General features: G+C 38.3%; 4 protein-coding genes across 6 annotated transcripts; 2 read left to right on the top strand and 2 right to left on the bottom strand.

Annotated features, from left to right (window-relative positions):
* Positions 1-1,454: 1,454 nt before the first annotated feature.
* On the top strand, positions 1,455-4,220 carry LOC121752310. 2 transcript variants are annotated; one of them, XM_042147305.1, is made up of 6 exons: positions 1,455-1,590; positions 1,695-1,814; positions 3,291-3,547; positions 3,638-3,728; positions 3,798-3,864; positions 3,950-4,220. In XM_042147305.1, the coding sequence occupies exons 2-6, from the start codon at positions 1,810-1,812 to the stop codon at positions 3,998-4,000; spliced, it is 471 nt and encodes a 156-aa protein (XP_042003239.1). In that variant the 5' UTR covers positions 1,455-1,590; positions 1,695-1,809; the 3' UTR covers positions 4,001-4,220. The 2 variants fall into 2 exon arrangements, with proteins under 2 accessions (XP_042003239.1, XP_042003240.1); XM_042147306.1 differs by having other exon boundaries at positions 1,456-1,590; positions 3,286-3,547.
* A 7,396-nt stretch (positions 4,221-11,616) lies between these two features.
* Positions 11,617-15,040, top strand: LOC121750415 (EIN3-binding F-box protein 1-like). Its single transcript, XM_042144950.1, has 2 exons — positions 11,617-11,870; positions 12,461-15,040. Exons 1-2 carry the CDS (start codon positions 11,846-11,848, stop codon positions 14,410-14,412), a joined length of 1,977 nt encoding a protein of 658 aa, XP_042000884.1. The 5' UTR covers positions 11,617-11,845; the 3' UTR covers positions 14,413-15,040.
* An 81-nt stretch (positions 15,041-15,121) lies between these two features.
* On the bottom strand, positions 15,122-17,800 carry LOC121750418 (protein WVD2-like 5). 2 transcript variants are annotated; one of them, XM_042144952.1, is made up of 8 exons: positions 16,923-17,800; positions 16,579-16,848; positions 16,431-16,495; positions 16,201-16,272; positions 15,970-16,069; positions 15,800-15,871; positions 15,598-15,708; positions 15,122-15,522 (listed from the first exon to the last, which is right to left on the bottom strand). In XM_042144952.1, exons 5-8 carry the CDS (start codon positions 16,045-16,047, stop codon positions 15,214-15,216), a joined length of 570 nt encoding a protein of 189 aa, XP_042000886.1. In that variant the 5' UTR covers positions 16,048-16,069; positions 16,201-16,272; positions 16,431-16,495; positions 16,579-16,848; positions 16,923-17,800; the 3' UTR covers positions 15,122-15,213. The 2 variants fall into 2 exon arrangements, with proteins under 2 accessions (XP_042000886.1, XP_042000887.1); XM_042144953.1 differs by having other exon boundaries at positions 15,970-16,066.
* A 119-nt stretch (positions 17,801-17,919) lies between these two features.
* On the bottom strand, positions 17,920-21,440 carry LOC121750417 (putative L-ascorbate peroxidase 6). The gene is made up of 9 exons (XM_042144951.1): positions 21,141-21,440; positions 19,992-20,107; positions 19,709-19,779; positions 19,586-19,628; positions 19,401-19,497; positions 19,225-19,308; positions 18,828-18,949; positions 18,673-18,739; positions 17,920-18,539 (listed from the first exon to the last, which is right to left on the bottom strand). Exons 1-9 carry the CDS (start codon positions 21,389-21,391, stop codon positions 18,437-18,439), a joined length of 954 nt encoding a protein of 317 aa, XP_042000885.1. The 5' UTR covers positions 21,392-21,440; the 3' UTR covers positions 17,920-18,436.
* Positions 21,441-21,938: the final 498 nt, after the last annotated feature.

The raw sequence follows: 21,938 nt of genomic DNA, 5'->3' as shown, positions 1-21,938 counted from the left end.
TTAATTTGTGGGCTTGTTAGCTTACTTTCCTACAAAATCAAGTCATAACTGGTTCGTTTCAACATTCAAACCTTTTAAAATTTAAATAATAAAGTTCAAAAAATTCCAATTATCTCATTTGATTAAAATTAGAGAAAATTTAAACTTAATGTATAGACAAAGAAGTCACATATGGAGTCAGTGGACCATATTTTGTGATTTTACGACAATTATTCCTTAATTTATCAACTTGTACTTATACGGAACATTGATTTTTGATCCATTAATTAAACAATACTAAATCAATAGCTATTAAATAAATTTTACCACATTGTTTTCTAATTAAACCTCTCTTTCCACAATGTTGAAGATCCAATATTAAAGAATCATCATGAACTACTCCGTTCGTAGCCTATTGGGCTAAGGCCCATATAAAGTTGTTTAATTAGTTCTCATTTAGGCCCAAATGTATAAATTTTCCCGTTATAATTAGTTTCATTTGTATACTATTCTTTTTAAAGTCAATGAGGTTTCATACAACATATATCCAATACTATTAAATAATAAAGCATATATATATAACCCATCTTTAACCATTCGTTAACAACCATATTGCACCATTATAATTCCAAAGTCTAACCACACCATTAATATACTTCATCCGTCCCCAAAGAATATGAACTATTTTTTTTCATCCGTCCCTAAAGAGTTATGAACTTTCTAATTTTAAAAAATTCAAACAAAATACAACCCCTACACACCATTTTATTTACAACTTATACATTTACCATTAATACTTTTATCATTATAATAATATGGACCCCACCCTCTACTAACATTATTTCAACTACCATTTCTCGTTCACTCTCTTACTTTTCCCCTCATTTATTAAAACACGTGTCGAACCCAAAGTTCATACTCTTTGAGGATGGAGGGAGTATATTTTTATTATTTATTGTTTAAAATAAATAACTGAAAATTAGGTCTCCAACTCTAAGCTTAAGTGAAATCTTACCTAGAGATATTTATTTAAGCACACCTATTAACGGAACTTATAATCAAACTTTTCTAAAGTTCAATTTATATTGGAGAAAGAATTCAATAAACCATGAGTCAATCTCACATTGGCCGTTCATTTAGGGCATCTGCAATGCCGGCTAAACACACACTTAAAGTGAATACGAATAGTTTTATGTATCGTTCACTATGAAATGGCACATACATAAAACTATCTTTTTAAAATAAAAAAGAAGATCAAATATTAATTTTTTTTTCATTTTACCATTCGGACACCAACGAATGGCCTTTTTAACAATTTCTCAGTTTCTTTTATCTATGCAAACAAAGTAAGCAAGAAAATTACGCAAGTTTGAAGTTTTAAAATCTTAATCAAGTTTAGAAATTTAATATACAGTAGTAATTTTTTTATTTTAAAGAAATGAATATGTTTTTGTAATTAAATTAGTAATCTAATTTAATAACGAGAATTATTTGAAATAGATAAAGTTCAAGTTCAATTCAGTTTTAAATACGTCCTTACCCAAACCCTAAACACACCCAGCGCAAAGCAACTCTCTCTCTCTCTCTACGCTGGTTGATCAGATCAAGAGGGTAAGCAGTCATGCTTATGGTTTTTGTTAATTCTCAATTGCAATTGTTGATTGATTGATCAATTTTTTACTTTTTTATATTTTGTGTGTGTGTTTGGACTGCAGATTAGTGGACTCTGTAATTGGGTGGATGTTAAGATCTGAGCTTAAGGAAAGGATCGCTAATTCCGACTTTTGGTGTAGACCAATTCCCTCTTAGATTTCTTAGCTGATTACTTGCATGGGGTCAGTTCTTTTAGCCCCCCTCCCTATCTGTTTGTCAATTTGTGTGTGTGTGTGTGTGTGTGTTTTTGTGAGAGAGAGAGAGGTACTTTTGTAGTACTGTGTTATTGAATGATTGATCAATTTGTTCTAGTAGAAAATCCTAAAATGATTGATTTTTGAGGAATGATTGGTTTATTTAGGTGGTTATTTATGTTCTCTTGAGTGTAAATATGGTGAGTAGCTGAAAAATGATGATAGTTTTATCAAGCTAAAATATTGAGTACAATGGCTCAAGAAAGGGAGTGTTCATTTCTATCTGGGAAATTCACCTTTTGGAGTATATAGACCAGCTTGAGAGATAAAAAAAGATGTTTTAAATCAGAATTTGTAGTCACTTTTTTCTTGAGATTTTGGGTTTAATGTCTTTTGTGGTCTGAAATCTTAGTTTTGCTTCTTCATTAGCAAGCAACAGTAGTGTGTCCAGCAAAATGTTCTGGTTTGTCTCTTTCTGGTGCATCATGCTTTGTTAGGTTTGCATAAGTAATTCGTAAGTATGTCGATTTTTGGTATTAGCTATAGCATGACAAGGCATTGTGAATGGGGAACGAGTGCGATTAGAGAACATTGGCAATTATGTCTGATGGGTGCTTGTTGCTTGTAGAGATGGGAACTTATGTGGAGTGGCCTTTATTCTCTCTCGCAGTGTTCTAAAAATTACTACTACTACTACTACTTTGAAGCATTCTTTGGGCGAAGTATGGGAAGTTAGAAGAATAAATGCAAAGAATTTTACTTTGTGAGAGGGTGCAATGAGTTTTCAAGTTTTTATTTTGATCATTTGCTTTCATTAGATTGCTTAGTTTGCTTTAATCGTTGGAGTGAAATTTTTCCTTGAATATTTTGCTTTCCTTTACTTAAATTGAGCTTAATGGCTGTTTTGCATCTTGTTGTCTTGGATATATGATAACTGCCACCCACGTCATGTGCTGGTTTGTTGGATTGATTGCCATCTTCGTGTTTTTCTTCACTTTTCAGTCACTCATGCCTAATGATACTAAGGATACCATCATAATTTTGAGATATTATAATTCGCAGTGATCAGATTATTGTAGTTTTGTATGAAGTGGTGCTTTCAAATGGTTTATTGAGCCTAACATTGCTTTTGCTGACGGTCTCTAACCGTGCAGTTCCTTGAATATAAAGTTCACTCATTTGAATTTTGAACTTTTGTCTACAATGCAAATGACTTGGATCTGAAATGTGGCGTAATGCTACATGTGTATATTGTTCGTGATCCGAAACATTAATATGAATCGATCAGCATTCCAATATGTATTTGTGTTATTTAGTTTTTGCCAAGGGGAAGTATGGGTGCACGGAAACCAATTTCAGGCTACCATGTGTTGAAAAAAACTTTTTAGTTTTATCTCTTATTTCTCGTTTCCACTGATACACTAATCACATGTATGGTGACAAACCTAATTTGTAACAGAGCAGAGGTTGTCTTGGATGTTGTACGAAGCCACTGCTTGTGATTTCCGTGGATGAGCCATCTAAGGGGCTTGAGATTCAAGGCCAACGCCTGAAGAAACATAGTTTAACAGAGGACTTCTGGAGCCCCAGTTCGGGTGATATGGATAATAGTGGATTGCCATCTCATAGAAGTGCCTCGTCAATCAGCACTTCGAACCAAACACTTGACACTAACGGTAGCACAGGCGGCCCAAGCAACTCCTCCGAATTCGTTAATCATGGCAAGTACTTTTTCACCTCCTCCGAATTCGTTAGTGTCAAGTACTTTGGTTCCAAACTGATTTGTCATATTTCCATTGTCTCTGTTGAAGGGCTTCTTCTTTGGAACCAAACGAGGCAGCAGTGGGTGGGAAATAAAGGACCCCAAAAGTCGGGGCAAGAAGCACAAGAGGCGAAATTGAGGTAAGGAGTTGTGTTTGTTGGCTTAAAAAAGAAAGGTGGTTAATGTATACGAATGTGATGATTGTGCAGTTTCAACACGATATATGAGGGTTTGCTTGGGAGCAACAAGCCGTTCCCCCAACCAATCCCGTTGACGGTTAGTTTTTCGAATCTAGAGAGAAAAAGTTGATTGTGTATGATTCTTGGTTGTGTGAAATGGTTGGGGGGTTGAAATTAAACAGGAAATGGTGGATTTCCTAGTTGATGTGTGGGAGCAAGATGGGCTTTTATGATTAATCACTTAGGTCACTGATGCCGATATTCAAGTGGCGGATAGAGTGGTCATGTATAATGCGTTGTGCGAAGCCTTGTTAGTAGACACGAGTACTATGATCTCGCAACATCCGGAGATATACGACAAGATTATTGCCAAATTCCATAAAACATCTGGATTTATAATTACGTAATTTTAAACTTTTTTGGAATTTTAATGCTATAAATATTTTTTTGGCATTTTAGTATGTGCTTTTTAAATTTTAATGAGTTTTGCATTTAATTAATTTGTCAGTTTAATTTAATTAAAATATGTATAAATAAAAAGAAATAAGAAATAAATAAATTGTGGGTTATGAGTTTTGTTTTCCAAGTAAGAAATCGGAAGATTTTTTTTGTGGGGTTCAGTTAAGGGACGGATAAAGAATAGCTAAGAGCACCCGCAACGCGGGCCGCCGGCGTTCCGCGTGCCGTTCCGCCGGAACGGTTTCGCTGCGGAACGCGTTGCGGCGCATGGTTTCGTCCCGGTTCCGTTCCCATTCCGTGTCGGGTGCCGACGGAACGAAACGCGGCACGATCTGTGCCGCCACGCGCTTCGGCGACGTGGCGCTCCCCGCGGCGTGCGTGAGTCCCACTCGCCGGCCCGCGAGTGGGACACGTCACCTGCTGAGGCAATAATTATTTAAAAAAAAAATTTTAATTTTTTTTATAACGTCAATATTACCGTTTTTTTTACTTTTTTTATTTTTATTTTATTTTCTTATTCTATAAATACACCTACTTCATTCTCATTTCACATATAACCAACATCATTTCCTCTCCAATTTTCATATTTGGCAGCTCGTCAAGGACGAGGAAAGGTGGGCAGGCGGTGTCCGCTCGAGCTCGGGCTCAACCTCAAAGCGCACGAAGCACATGGCGACCAGCAACTACTCGTCTGGTGACACCGGTGAGGCCAGCGAGGGTGAACCGCAGGTGTTTGGGGGTACGGGGGATCCAACGCCCGACGAATACGGGGGATCCAGCCGTGGGCCCCGTCGGCCTCAAGGGACGAAGGCGGCGAAGGCGGCTAGAGCGAGGAAGAGCCGAGGCGAATCAAGCCAGTCGGCCTCGGGATCGGACTCGCGGGGAGGCTCGGACACACTTATGGTGGCGTACATGACCGCCACAATGGCGGACACTTCCCGCTTCTCGTACGCCCAATTCGCGGCCTGGTGGAACGGAATTGTGCATGTGGCAGCACAACTTGGCCTTCCGACTCCCCCTCAACCTCGACCGCCTCCGGAGGATGATTAGCCGGCGGAGTAGTTTTTTATTTTCCCACGTTTAATTGTGTGTTTATTATTGTGTGTGTTTTATTTTTTTTAAGTTTAAGTTGTAATTTTTTTTAATGTTGTGTGTTTTTTAATAAAGTGTGTTTGTTTTTTATTAAAGTGTGTTTATTTAAATTGAATTGGGTTAGAAATAAAAATATAAAATGAAATTGAATGAATAGTAATTTAAGGAACAGTTAAGGAACGGATAAGAAACGGAGGGTTGCAGGTTCCGTTCCTTAATTAAGGAATGGAGTAAATAAGTACAGTGGGGTCCTCAAATAGTGATTTAAGGAACGGTTTAGGAACGGTACAGGAACGGCGTTGTGGATCGCCTAATAAGATAGGTTATTTTTTCTTTGGTTGGTTCATGATTTGGAATTTTGGATCTCATTCTATTGGTTTGTATTTAATCGGGAAAAAAGATTAGTATATTATTATTATTTTTAGAAAGGTGTGAAAGATTTGAAGAGATTATGCTGTCGCTTCCAATAATGCGACAATAATTTAATCCTTTTTCTACTTTTTTCGTTGCTTAAATTTGTACTCCCTCCGTCCCGGACTATTTACACTTATTTTCTTTCTGGGCGTCCCAAGTTATTTGTACTCTTTCCATTTTTAGTAAAAATTATCACCTACAGCCGCAATTGTTGACTTTGCTATACACTCATTCCTTAATCTCCGTGCCAAAAAGGAAATGTGCGAGTAGTCCGGAACGGAGGGAGTACTACATAAAAGTAGGGGAAAGGATCCCTGCTATTAGGCCACCCGCAATGCGTCATGCGGGTGGCTCGTATTCCGTTCCGGCGTAACGCGTTGGAGCGCCCCGTCTCGTCCTGGTCTCGGCGAGATGCCCGCGCCAACGTGACGGCCGGCGAGCTGGCTCGCCACGCGCTTGCGCGACGTGGCGCGCTCCGGCGCCACCTGTCACGCTGATGCAATAATTTATTTTTTTAAAATAATTTCAAATTTAATAAAAAAAATTAAAAAAAGGCAATATTACCGTTTTTTTACCTTTTCAATTTTTTTAATTTTTTTTACTCTATAAATACTCATATTTCATCCTCATTTCACACACAAATACACATCTATTTTTCTCAAATCATCTTCATTTCCTCTCCAATTTGCATCTAACCTTTCATCACAAAATGCCAGGCGAGCTCGGGCTCGGGGGCACCCTCGAACTCCCTGGTGTCCATGTACATGACCGCCACAATGACAGACACTTCCCAAATTACGCCTCCCCAATACGAAGCCTGACTTGCCGGAATTCATTTTATGGCAAGACAACTTGGTATTCCGTCTCCAGGTGGCTTCAGTGCGCTGCCATCGCCTTCGGGGGATGATTCGTCGACGGAGTAGTTTTTATAATTAGTTTTAAATTGTATTTTAAATTATATCTTTTTTTTCGCGAATTTAATTATGTATTTTTTTTAGTATGTTAAGTTGTATTTTTATTTTATTTAATGAAGTGTGTTTTTTATTAATTGAATTTGTTGGAAATAAAAATAAAAAATAAAAATGAATGAATAGTAATTTAAGGGACGGATAAGAGATGGATGGTTGCAGGTTCTGTCCCTTAGTTAAGAGATGATGAAAAAAGTACAGTGGGCCAATGAATAGTAATTTAAAGGACGATTTAGTGACAGCATTACGAATGGCCTTATGCACACACATCAAATTATTTGATAATAAAAAAAATTAATATTTTAATATTATAATGTATAAATAAAATATTGGTATAAGTGGAACAACGGTCCCTTCTTAGTTATCACCCACAAGAGGGGATCCAAACCCTAAAAGTAGTAAGTAGAACATAGGAAATATCAAGATAGCTCAATTTTAAATTTTAAGAGCATCCACATGGCTATCTCGATGCGGGCTCAGACTCGTCTCGGCGAGACGAGCTAGCATCGAGATAGCGATGCAGCCCTTCCGTCGCGTCGCGTGTCCCTCCTCCTTGATGAAGCTGGCGAGCTCTGGCGTGAGGCGTGACGCCCACTCGCCGGTCCGCGAGTGGGCGTCGTCATGCTGACGAAATAAATAATTTTTTTTAAAAAAGTCGATTTTCAGTTAATTTTTTTAAAAATATTAAAATTTTAAAACGGTAATATTACCGTTTGAATTTATATTTTTTTTCTTTTTTATTCTATAAATACTCTCATTACCTCTTTCATTTACACACAAACACACTATCTCTCATCTTTTTTTCTTATCATCACTAACATATCATATCAGCTTGACAGGTGGGCTGGCGTTGTCCAGTCTAGCACGGGCTCGAGCTCGAAACGCACGAAGCACATGGCGAGTGGCCAATACTCGTCTAGTGAGGGCGGGGAAGGCAACGCCTCACAAGAGGTTGAGTTCCCGACATCCGATGCAGGGGGCTCCTCTGGTACTCGACGTCGGCTGCAAGGGAACAAGGCGACGAAGGCGGCTAGAGCTCGCGCAGGGAGGGGCCGAGGTGAATCAAGCCAGGCGGGCTGCCTAGGCACGCCGCCGCCCTCCCTAATGTCCATGTACTTCACTGCCACGATGACTGACACTTCCCGCATGACGCCTTACCAATATCAAGCCCATTTTGCCGGCATTGCGTATTTGGCAAGACAACTTGGTATTCCGCCTCAAACGGGTGCACCGCCACCGCCTTTGGGGGATGATTCCCCGGCGGTGTAGTTTTTATAATTTAAGCGTGCAATTTTTAATTTCTAAATTTTAAATTATGTCTTTTTTTATTTTTTTAGATTTTAATTATGTGTTTTTTTTGTTTTTTTAGGATTTTAAATTGTAATTTTCTTTTATTTAATGAAGTGTGTTTTTATTAATTGAATTTGTTGGAAATAAAAATAAAAAATGAAATTGAATGAATAGTTAAGGGATGAGATGATTAAGAGATGGATGGTTGCAAGTACTGTCTCTTAGTTAATAGATGGGGTAAAAAGTGTAGTGGGGCCCATAAATAATTAAAGGATGCGAGGGTATTGAAACAGGGACGTGGATGACCTAAACTCTAAAATAATGTAGTAGTAATATTTTTTTGAACAATCACTAAACTAACAATAATAATATTCTACTACTATAGTAGTATTAAAATTCAAGTTTTGGTCATGGAAAATATCTGTGGCCAGTTTCGTGGCAAACCCATTTTCAATATTCATTACTACTATTGTTGGTTTTGTGTAGGGTTGGCAAATCGTGCGGATTGGGTCGTTATCGGGTCAACCTGATAATGACCCAACCCAATAAGGCCTAACCTGAACCCGACCTGTTAAGGAAACTGTAAATCCAAACACGAACCCGACCTGCTACCTTCAAATCCGAACACGACCCGCACCCGACACGAACCCGTTATCGACACGATATAATATGGGTTGACGCGACACGATAACAACCCGAACCTGATATTACACGATTAAAACCTAATATTACACGATTAAACCTTAATTTTTAACCTAATTTACACAATTAAAATTCGTTTTATACTATTTAAACCTAATTTATAAGAAATTTAAAAATTAAAGTAATATGTATTTTTTAAAATAATAATAAAAATAATAATATTATTTCTTAATGGGTTACCCGTATCCGACCCGCATCCGACCCGAACCCAACCCGAAATTATCGGGTTCTTAATGGGTCAACCCGATAAGGACACGGATCCAATAAGACTTGACCCAATCCAATAATTTCGTGCGGATTCGTGTCAGATTATCGTGTCGTATCGAAAATTGTCAGCCCTAATCTGCCCATATTTTTGTGGGACGGGGGAAGTACATTTTTATTTTCCTTTCCTCAATCCTCTCATGTATTCCACGAAGTAAATAAAATTGATTTAGGGTCAATGAATGAAAGTCAATATTAAATTATTATACATTGTGAAATGTAATTGTGATGGATAATGACATTCGAATTGTGACAAATTAAAATAATGTGATGGCGCGTTAGGAAAAATTGGTAGTCAATGTCTCTAATCTTTCATACACGATTGTCACTTTTACTACCACAATTGACTTAGGCAACACCGTTAACACTCAATCGTACTTTTATTTTGTTTTTTCAATATATGATTGATATATTTTTGACTGGCTTATTTGTTAGGCAATGTGAAAACGTGTTTCGGGTTTCATAGTTTGACTTGTTTCAACTTTCATGTCTACGTTATAAAATGTGGTTCGTATCATATTTTTACAATAATTTTTTTATATTAACATTATTGTTATTTTGTAAGTTTCCTTCGTTGATTTTGAAACCAATTAAAGTTTTTGTGCTAATATACCTTAATATAAACCTTAATTCAACAAATAAAGATTATTAAATTTAATATAATATAATGTCGTTCTTAAAACGTGATATCGCTTTGGTTAACATACGATGATGTCACAGTATTTAAGTAAGTCATCAAATTATATAGCACCGTAATTTTGAATGATTTTATTAAATCAGAATAAATCAATCGCTTATTTACAAAATAAGAAAAAATTAAATAGTTTTTTTACCCACTAAGAATAAATAAATAGTTCTATAATTTATATACATATTTTAAAACTGAAGATGATGAAATTTTGATACTTCATGAGAAAAGTATCCCAGAATAAATGTAGTCTACAATAATACTATAGTATTTGTAGGTAACGATTCAAAATTGGAAAACTTAATAGAGGAGAAAAAGAAATCCACGTGATTTTTCCTAGGGCTGGCAAATCGTGCGGATTGGGTCGTTATCGGGTCAACCTGATAATGACCCAACCCAATAAGGTTTAACCTGAACCCGACCTGTTAAGGAAACTGTAAATCCGAACACGAACCCGACCTGCTACCTTCAAATCCGAACACGACCCGCACCCGACACGAACCCGTTATCGACACGATATAATATGGGTTGACACGACACGATAACAACCCGAACCTGATATTACACGATTAAAACCTAATATTACACGATTAAACCTTAATTTTTAACCTAATTTACACAATTAAAATTCATTTTATACTATTTAAACCTAATTTATAAGAAATTAAAAAATTAAAGTAATATATATTTTTTAAATAATAATAAAAATAATAATATTATTTCTTAATGGGTTACCCGTATCCGACCCGCATCCGACCCGAACCCAACCCGAAATTATCGGGTTCTTAATGGGTCAACCCGATAAGGACACGGATCCAATAAGACTTGACCCCAACCCAATAATTTCGTGCGGATTCGTGTCGGATTATCGTGTCGTGTCGAAAATTGTCAGCCCTAATTTTTCCCAAACCAAAAGCTCTATTTATTATTCTTATATTGTTCATTGAATGTGATGTTGTTATGGTTAGGTTCTTTGTTTGGACCACTTTTTTTCCCTCATTTATTTCCTTTTCTTTTCCTATGTATTGATTGCCTAATATAATTATTCAATTAAACATTATTGTCCCAACCTACAAATAATTAAATATGACGTCCCTGCGTTTGTATCTAAATTGAAAACCCCTCTAACTTAAAGCATCAATCAATAGCTCAAATAAATCAACGGTGTAAATAGAGCTATTTAAAGATTAATTTGTCGGCAAAATTATAAAATTCAATCAATTTTGGTTGATCTCCCAGCTTTAAAGTTATCCGGAAAAATTATGAAATAGTATATATTTATTTGCAATTATTTTGTGATGAAAAAATTTGGTCATCTATATGTAACACATTGATTATGTTTTTCAACCAAATGATACCTTATAAAAAAGTCTTACTATCTACTTACATTACTTTATATTTTCTCTTCCTCTCTTACTTCAATAATTTCACATTAAAATTTATATAGTCCCCATAATATATATTCTCTACATCCTAAAATGACTTTTTTTTAGTTCGTCCCATAAAATTAGTTCACTTTTTATATTTACAATATTCAATGGTGAGTTCCACTATTTACTAATATTAGTTCAATGTTTTTTCTCTCTCTATTTTATATTTTATTAATTTTTTTATTAACAAGTTTTCTTTTAGAAAACATATGGAGATTTCTAACGGATAAAGTAAATAAATTGTACTACTACTAATAAAGCTTATGAGTGAAACCACTGGACTTACTATGGTGTAACGTGCAACAAACGAAATAAGTAAAATACTATAAAAAAATTTAAAGAAAGTTGTCTATTTCCTGGATTTGATACAATCTTGAAAAAAAAAAAAATGAAATGAATGAATGAACAGAAGAAACATTGAACGTTACAAGAAATTTGGTTCAATGTATGTACCCCTCACCTCACCTAGTTGCAGTTTTCTTTATTTGCTAATCAAGAGGCCCCACACATTGACAACAAAAGATATGCGTATGCACAATACATTAATATATGCATTTGCAATTTTCCATTTCCTAGTACCATCCACCAATCTCTCATCTCCTTCTCTGCTCCTTTTTGCCCTATCAATAGGGTTTCTTCACAATCTTTGAACTTTTTTTTCCCTCTGATGCATTCAGTGTTGATTGGGGCTCTGTTGATATCCTTTTTGTTGATTGATCTGATCGTTTCTGGGCTTCAATTTGACCTCTTTGGAGCTTTCACAACAATCTCATGTCGAAAGTCTTTGATTTCAGTGGTATGGACTCTCAGCTTTTGTGGGTTTTGATCAGTTTCTTGAGTTTTTGTGTGTTTTAAAGGATAAATATTGAGTCTTGGTGTTTGGTTCTGTTTTGTTGAATCTCTCTATTTTGTTAGCTGGTTGAAGATATTTAGTCCATTTGCTGAATATAGTTTTCTTTTTTTTTGAGATATTGATGAATGTTTTTGTATCATAATATGTATGTTAGTTTTGTGTGTTATAAAGGATAAAAATTGAGTCTTTCCTTAGCTTTTTGTGCTTGGTGCTGTTTTGTTGAATCTCCCTATTTTGTTAGCTGGTTGAGGATATTTGGTCCTTTTATTGAATTGAATTTCCTTTTTTAGATAGTGATGAATGTTTGTGTATCATAGTATGGAGATCATCCCTATATCTTGCATAAGTCTTTAGATTTAGCTGCAAATTGCACTTCAACACTATCCTATGGTTGATTGAAAGCTTATTATGTTCTTGATTTGCTAAAAATGCTAAGAATTTGGTTGAGATGTGAGATTTGATCACTGTTGATGAAAATCTAAAGTTAAAGATGATATTTGCTGACTTGGTTCCCAAAATCTGTGCCTTTTCAGGTAATAATGGGTTCATGTTCCAAAACCCTAAAGAATCTAGCCCCTTTTTGTCTCTTGGGGGTCATGTCGATGTTTACTTTCCTCCACGGAAGAGATCTCGTGTCACAGCTCCCTTCGTTGTTAGTGAAGATCCGAAGGAACATCCTTCTATTGAGGTTCTTCCTGATGAGTGCCTGTTCGAGATCTTCAGACGGCTTCCTGGAGACGAGGAGAGGAGCGTGTGCGCCTTTGTATCCAAGCGTTGGCTCATGCTTTTGAGCAGCATCTGCGCGGATGAGATCTGCAGCTCTGTTGCTCAGGCCGTGGAACCTGAGATCGTATCCTGTTGCACCAAGGCTGATGAGTCTGCTAAGCCTAAAGAGAAGGCTGAATCCGTTGATCTGAATGATGAGGAGTGTGTAGATGTTGACCCTCAGGGTTGTCTGTCGAGGTGCCTGGAAGGGAAGAAGGCCACGGATGTGAGATTGGCTGCGATTTCTGTTGGGACTGCAAGCCGTGGAGGTCTTGGAAAGCTATCCATCCGAGGAAATTCTTGCACTCGTAGGTTGACAGACGCTGGATTGAAGGCTGTGTCACGTGGTTGCCCTTCTTTGAGGACTCTTTCTCTGTGGAACGTATCCTCTGTTGGTGACGAAGGGCTGTCTGCAATTGCAACCGGTTGTCGTTCTCTCGAGAAGATAGATCTCTCTCATTGCCCGGCTATCACCGATAAGGCCATGATTGCGGTTGCAATGAACTGCCCTAATCTGAGATCTGTTACTGTAGAATCGTGCGCATACATTGGTGATGAGAGCTTGAAAGCTTTGGGCCGATACTGCCCCAACCTAGAGTCGATCACGCTTAAAAACTGCGCACTTGTTGGCGACCAGGGGATTGCTGGGCTGTTTTCTTCAGCCGGCCACATCCTAACCAAAGCTAATCTTCAGGGGCTCAATATCACTGACGTGTCTCTTGCTGTAATCGGGCACTATGGGAGTGCAATGACCGATCTTTCTCTCGTTGGCCTACACAACGTGAATGAGAGAGGCTTTTGGGTGATGGGTAAGGGCCAAGGTTTGAAAAAGCTGAGATCTTTATCGATTGCTTCGTGCCAAGGAGTTACTGACGCGGGCCTTGAAGCTATTGGTAAAGGCAGCCCGGATTTGAAGGTCTTTGGCCTCCGGAGAAGTGCTCTTGTGTCCGACAATGGAGTCGTGTCGTTTGCCAGAGCTGCTTCGTCGCTTGAGAGCCTTAAGCTCGACGAGACCCACAGGATCACTCAGTGTGGGGTTTTCGGCATCCTTGCTAGCTGTGGGGGGAAATTGAAGGCCCTTGCTCTGTCCAACTGCTTAGGGCTCAAAGACTCGCACTTTGGATTCCCATTGAATTCTCTCTGCACGTCTCTACGATCACTGGCCATCCATAACTGCCCGGGGTTCGGTGATTCCGGCTTGAGCATGTTGGGCCGGCTGTGCACTAAGTTAACCCACGTCGAACTCCGCGGCGTTGAAGGAGTGACTGATGCGGGCCTCCTGCCTCTTGTGCAGACGCCGGAGGCTGGTCTGGCGAAGGTTAATCTGAGCGGATGCGTTAACCTAACCGATAACGTGGTTGCCAAGATCGCTAGCCTCCACGGGGAGACTCTGGAGGTTCTGAATCTCGAAAGATGCAGCGGCATCAGCGATGTGAGCTTGATGTCGATCGCAACGAACTGCTCTGTTCTTCGTGAGCTGGACGTCTCCGGCTGCAGGGTAACGGATTTGGGTGTCGCCCTCTTGGCTAGGGCCGAGCAGCTGAGATTGCAGGTGCTCTCCCTCGTGGGCTGCTCCTTGGTGTCGGACAGGAGCTTGTTGTCGTTGAAAATGCTCGGCGCGACTCTTTTGGGGCTGAACATCCAGCTCTGCCACGGAATCAGCTCTGCTGCTGTTACTATGCTTCTGGAGCAGCTGTGGAGATGTGACATACTTTCTTAAAATGCAGAAAAATCAAGAATTTGGATTTCTTGATTTTTAAGAGCATTTTCTATCTAGCAAAGATATTATTATTAGAAGGTTTTTCGGTCCATCATGATACGTCATCGAGGGGTCCGGACCGGTGTCCGCTTCATTTTTCCAGCAAAACCACGGCCACGCTTTTTCGCAGCGTCTCATGCTGTTTTTTAAGGTTGTCTCTTCCGGTTAACGGAAGTGGCTTCTGTTTTGTGGCCGTTGGTCGTTGCTGAGAATTCGGACATCGGGTGCTGGATCTTTCGGACCTTTTTAGGTTTTCGGCCGAGCAGTGTGTTGCTCGGGTGGAAGCTTGCAGCTGTGGTTCCGGTTAGGGTTTATTGCGTCTTGTGTCGATGTTTGATGTTGTTTCTCGGTTGCTTTATGGCGTCTGTCGACCTGTTTTCGTGGGCTTTGGCCGTGGCGGCGATGTGGTTTTCGAGGCCGCCGTCATGACGATCTCTTCTTCAGTTGTTGAGGAAAGGGATTGTTTTTAAGTTTTTCCAAAGCCCTAGTTTTGCAGGTTTCTCTTGTTGTGAGATGTGACTTCTGCAACCTTGTTATGTTCCTTCCACTTTGTCTTCTATGTTTTGTTAATAAAAGCCTCTTTGGATTATGTTCTGTTCTCATTACGACGGCGTTTTGAATGAATGCGCACATAATCGAAAATTTATTCGAAATCGTATGAGAGATCATCTTACAAATCAATATACATAAAACAAGTTCGATGTGAGACCATCTTATGGATCAAAATACATAAAACAAGTTCGATATGGGATGTCTTATGGATCAAAATACATGAAACGAGTCCGATGTGAGATCGTAAGAGAATTTGAACATATTATTACAAAGTCTCATGTGATCGTCTTTTACATCAAAACCCATGAAACAGGTCATCATTTTAACTAACTTTTTCAACTCAGACGGCAACCTGGGAAGAGACTTCCTCATCGGCTTCTTCACGTGGTCGTGGCTTGGCATTTTGGCGAGCGTGTCCAGGCTTAGCCTAGCTGGGCGAGCCCCGTTTTCTTTGGATTCCGCACTTGGCGAAGCCTTCTTCCGGCCAAGCTTCGGAGATTTTGGCCTTGTAGTAGGAATCTACATCATCGAGTTCAAAATTGTTCGATCCATCAGAGTATACGACGGATTAGACGAAATTATAAGTGAAGTTACCTTCTTTAGCTCCACCTTTGGAGGTGGAGGTTCTTGATAGAAGCTTGGCATAGGCATGGCTTTGAATCCAAGAGTTTTTCTCAGCATTTTGATCTCAGCATCCTGAGATTCCTATACAACAGAAAACGGTAAATCCGGCTCGTTGCCATACTCAACCATCTAAAGCTATAGACCGATGACATGATATGATACGAGGGTCTACCTTACTCTTCGCCTGCAGATTGGTCTTCTCTGCTTCCTTTGCCTGAATCTTCTCCTCGAGTTTGGAGTAAAACTATTGGAACGAGACAAAGGAAAAAACCGTTGCTACCATATCACGTGCGAGATTGTTCAAATTAAGGCAGATGGTAGGATGAATTAGGAAAGGCTAACCTCTCTTCGTTTCTCAGCCCTTTCATCGCATTTGAAGCTGAAACCGTAGGTTGGTAGAGCACCCGATCTGCGGGCCATGGCATCTTCGGCAGTAGGGCTTCCACAACGCGCTTAAGGATAAACCAAAGTACCAAACACAACATTTATGTCACGATTAAGAAAATGATACTATAAACAAACCCCTTCTGATATCAAGAGAAAGGATGCAAATGCAACATATACAAAGGATACGATGATGACTGTGAGATTTCTTCGATTTTACTAGAAAGGCTTTCCACAAGAGCCTTCAGCTTTGTCTTCTCCCTATAGTCAGGAATACGAAATTCATAATACTGTGGAATTAAAAGGAACGGAGCGTTTTTTATGGAAACGTAAGAGATTCAACATCAGTCACAGTTTTCTTGCTAGAGAGATTCTAGAAACGAAATAGCCATCAAATATGACAGTGTGAAAGAGCATACAGAAGTTCTTCGGCCTGTTCTCCACTCGTGGAAGATGATGTTGCATCGGGGAGGCCATGTTGCTCCTAAACATCAGAAAAGAAGTAAGAAACCCGAAAAAAATATCCATACATGTACCAATGCATACATTTTTTTTAAAATTTATAACCTTAGAGCAATCTTGGGCAGGTGATGCTTTTGAGTTTACCGAGCATTGCTTCTCATTAGACGGTTAAATCTTTGATCTTATAGCAGAAGTCCGGCTCTGGCTTGATTCTGAAGCATCGCTACCATTTGAAGCAACGTAAGGTTTGCTAGCCTCTTTTCTGTTCTTGCTCTTGCCTGAAACTGTTGCTGCGCCATTTTTGGGGCTCGATGCTTTACCGATCTTGAGTGGTTTCAAGTTCTTGAAGACGGTGGTCTCTTTAACCTCAAGTTCCTACAAGTATACTAGTTTGTTAGAGCACTTGCTGTCTTGCTAAACAACCAAACAACACGTTTTAAAACGCCTACCACTGGCTTGACAGCAGGGTCCAACTTGACAGCATTGTCAAGACTATCACTGAGTCCCTCGACTTCTAGGCTGCCATTGGGAGCCCCGTTTACACTTGGAGAGACGGGGATGCGTACAGGAACAGCTTTTTCAAATCCGTCCCCATTCCCAGCAACTGGAACGGCACTCTCAGTGTCCATCTCTTCCATTCAACCTAACAATCTGTTGAAATTAACATCAAAAATCTTGGACATAATGTGCAAAGCCTCCACCAAAATTTTCCCTTTAAATCATAACAACAGTTACAACATAACAAGGTCTTCCCTTTCTTGAAACTGAATGATACAAAATCAAGATTCCATCTTTAGCAGCAAATGAACACTGCGGAATCTAACTCAAAATCCCAACATTCTAATTAACTCTCTTATTTATATTAGTCGAAATTCCATTTTATCAACAAGACAAGAATGCAACAAATGAACATTGAGAAACTAACTCTAAATCCCAACATTCTAATTCATCTTTCTTACTCTTAATATAAATCAAGATTACATCTTTAGCAACAATAATGCAACTAATGAACACTGAGGAATCTAAATCAAAAGCCCAACATTCTAATCCATCTTTCTCACGAATGTAAATCAAGATTCCATCTTTAGCAACAACAATGCAACACATGAACACTGAGGAATCTAACTCAAAAGGCCAAACATTCTAAATCATCTTTCTCATGAATATAAATCAAGATTCCATCTTTAGCAAGAACAATGCAACAAATGAACACTGAGGAATCTAACTCAAAAGCCCAACATTCTAATCCATCTTTATCAAGAATATAAATCAAGATTCCACCTTTAGCAACAATAATGCGACACATGAACACTGAGGAATCTAAACTCAAAGAAATTGAACATTCCCAAATTGAACATCTGTAGCCTATTTTAGTAACGAGAAAAATGCCCTTCTTTCAACATAGGAGTATCAAATTAACCAGAAACATTCCCAAAAACATAGGAGTATAAAAAAAAATGGCATTTCAATAATAGACAAATATTTGTCTTCACATGGAGTAGTATGCTACTGTCATTGAATTATTATTACATGGTATTATTATTCATACCCGATTTGACTCAACATAGAGTTAAATTCTGAGTATCTCACAGCAACTTCACCACATACAGTGGAAGGAAAACACAGACAACACACACACTCTTTCTCTCACAGTGGTCCAAAACACAAATCATTTCTAAGACTTAAATGCAACTGTCTAGACAGAGAGGGGAACAAGGGCCCTCAAGATGATGTTTCAACCATCCTTTGAGGGTGGGGGTCTGCTCATGCTCATCTAAACTTATTCATTGAAAAGAGAGATGGTGTCGAGCCCGGCTCACTTATCTGCTAGTAGCCGGCATCTCTACTGCACGTTGGTGGGACATGAACTCGTTTATTTTGTCTACTTTATGTTGATACTACAATACAAACACAATGCTACAAGCTAAACTAGAAGCGATAACAAAACAGTGCTCGTCTCAGCTCACGCAGAGCTCCATTTTGCACCGGTGTCCACTAGCTTGGTGTAGGCTTTCTTGAAATCCTCGAAAAAGAGGTTTTGATCCTCTGCATACTTTGAGATCCACCTGTTTGAATAGAAAAAGAAGAGAGCAAAGTTACTGAATCAGTATTGACACACATAACATTAGAATGGACCAGTTTTTTGTGTTTGTGTTCATCAAGCAGACATAGATACATAAGACTCAGAGAATGGCATACCCGTAGCATTCATCATCGGCAGCTAGTGCCTTGTCCGAGGGAAGGCCAATCATGCTGGACATGCCGCCTGCGTGTATGAGAGAGAGAAATGATGATCACTGACTAAAAGGGAAAGAAGTTGATTAAGATGGCAAAGGAGAAAAGGGTTAAAGTACCTGAAGATGACCCTGGTTTCTTTGCAAGGATTTTGTAATAGGAGTTGTCGAACACTACTGGACTTCCAAATCCTTTGCCTCCTATAGTATGAGCTCCGGATAGAGCAACGAGTTCCTGGGCTCTATCGATTGAAAAATGAATGAATATCAATCCACATGGGTATCACTGTACATATAGTTAACTTCAAGAAATAGGCCATAGATTCACACTTTCATACTAATGTGATCTTATTTGGTGAAAGACTTAAGTTTTAAATATGAGATATGTTAAAGAAATATACTTCTGTTGTCAGTGATGCTGTCAATAAATAAGCCTGCTGAACTTTATGTGAGATTCAGCTCTAGTGGAATGTACAACAAAATAAAGAAAATCTGCAATTCAGATTTCGATACTCACGAGAAGCCTTTGTTTTGAAAACTTTGCTTCATGTTCTTCGCATCGAGCGTCTCTTCAGGGAGCCTCCCAGTAGGATCAGGTACCCTGAGAACCAATATTCGAATATACAACTTGTGAGAGACTAATTGCTATCATAGTTGAGCGCATTCTTGTTGGAAAATAGAATATAAATTTACGTTGCCTCTATTCTTCCCAGTCGAACAGGGATCTCTGGACCTCCACATATCAAAACAGCCTCTGCTCCAGCCACAGCTATCAGATCTGCCCAGGATACTAGAAAACACAAATAAAAAGGAATTAGTCTGGCACATGATTGTTGCTAGAACAAGCAAACCCTTAGGATTCTTTTCGCGTAAAGTACCTGGTCGTACTGATTCCATCTCATCTTTTACTTTTTCCAGAATCTAAAAACAATGCATCCATCAGGAGTTAGCTGACTAAACTTTATGCAAAGGTTGCAAAAGCAGATAAATGGGGAGCTTGCCTTCACAGTCTTTTGAAGACCTGCATTTTCAGGTCTGTCGAGTTCATAAACTATTGATCCATTCATGCCACCTAAAACAACATGAGAAGATCAGCTAAAAAACCAAATTTCTATATAAATCACCAGTGATACATTACAGGATATATACATGACTCTCAATGCAACTCATAATTTTCAAGAATGAGATGCGTTTCAACTGGAAGAGATCATTTTCATTAATAAAACATCACATATTCAGATCTCACACACTTAAACATCACATATTATTATAGTCACGTGATACCTGTTTTATCACCCTCGTCGAAAGTTCCAGCATCATGAAAAACTAAACGAAGGAAACCAGGAGCCTTATTCTTGGTCATTACCTTCCTGATCTCTTCTTGCAGCAGGGAGGTTTCACTGAATTTAAAACCTTAGCATCAATAAGCCATTTTTAACCATAAAAATAGCTCATTATTGTAACTACTAACAAGCATCGACATAGTATATGCATAGATACATGCATGTATGTATGTATGTATGTATGTATGTATGTATGTATGTATGTATGTATGTATGTATGTATGTATGTATGTATGTGTGTGTGTGTGTGTGTGTACTATATACAGCTCAATGTTATCAAATAGCGGATATAGCGGCGCCATGGCGCTATGGCATGGCGCTCAGTGGTGGAAACGCCATAGTACCATGTCGCTGCCATAGCACCGCCATATCCAACATTTGACAACATTGCATGTGTACTGTATTTAGGAATGTGGCATTATGCAAGAAACATGGAGGTTAGAGTTGTATTTTATACTTAATTAATTGTTTAAAGTGTTTTAAATGTTATATTTTAATTATTTTCTATTTTCTGAATTATATATAAATATATAAGTATTATTTTATTTATTTAATTATTGACCGACATATCCGCCATACTAATATGCCATATCCCCGTGGCGGTTTTTAGGCGAACCGCCATAAGCTGCCATACGAGATTGATAACATTGATACAGCTGCAATAATACCAATTAGTTCATCAACTCTCTAAGCACAAATAAGTTCATCTGTCTAATAATGAACAATAAGAATACACAATGTTAACTTCTAACAATACCTGCTCAGCTCATAAACAAATTCACAAATTAACATCTGCTTGTTTCAAATTTCAACAATCTAATCCAAATCAGCAAAAACATACTATAACCTAAAATGACACTAATACTCCATTCCCTGCTAGGCACAACTAAATCAATGTGTCTAATATACACAATGTTGACTTCTAAGTTCTAAAAAAACCTAATCAGCTCACAAACAAATTCAAAAATTAACATAAGCTTGATCCAAATTCAAACAATCTAAACCGAATCAGCATAACACATATACCTAAAAAGCCACTGATATTCCATGCCAAGTAAGCAAATAAAATGAAAGACATTAATGAACTCACTCAGCAGCAGCAGCTGATTTGGGGAGAGGAATCAGAAACGACGTCGCAGCTAAATACATTAGCCCTCGCCTCCCCAAATGAGGAGGTGAAGATGCCGCAACACAGGACACTGTGAGCCTTTTCGCGGCGAACTTAACCACTGGCGAGCTTCTCGAAGAGAGCTTGAGCTCTCTACCGGCGGAAACAGATGCTGCTGAGCTCAGCAGTGCCAGATCGGCGGTGGCCGCCGCGGTGGTTGTTGTGCAGTTCATTTTTAGTAGGTTGTTAAGCTCACAGCTCGGAACCGTTAATGCCTCTTATCCAACTGATTTTTTGGTTTTTTTTTATTCTTATCAATTTTAAAATAAATACTTAATAATTAGTTATTGGGCTGATCTAGCCCATTTGTTGATGGGCCGTTTTGGTTTACTTTGAAATTCTTGAAATCAAATAAGATGGTGGATATATTATGTTATGGATTTGTAGAATTTGCAATTTGGTGTTAATAATTCATGCACTTTTCCTTTTTTGTCCGTTTCATAAGAATTTTTTTTTTATTTTAAAAAATATTTTCTTTCAAATGAGGTGAGACTCATTTTTTAATAACAATACTTTAATTTTTTTTATCTCTACATCTCTCTTATTTTATTAATTTTATATTAAAATTTAGGCCGAACACAAAGTACATATTCTTTAGTGATGGAGGGAGTATAAATACTAATATGAGATCAATTAAGATAATTGATATATTATGCATTGGATTTGCGAATTACGCAGCAATATAATTATGAGTTTATGTACTAACAATTTGATATGAAA

Source organism: Salvia splendens, chromosome 10, assembly GCF_004379255.2.
Source record: "Salvia splendens isolate huo1 chromosome 10, SspV2, whole genome shotgun sequence".
NCBI classification, from domain to species: Eukaryota; Viridiplantae; Streptophyta; class Magnoliopsida; order Lamiales; family Lamiaceae; genus Salvia; species Salvia splendens.
Note: the sequence above shows the minus strand (reverse complement) of the source record. Positions and strands in the feature narration are given on the sequence as shown.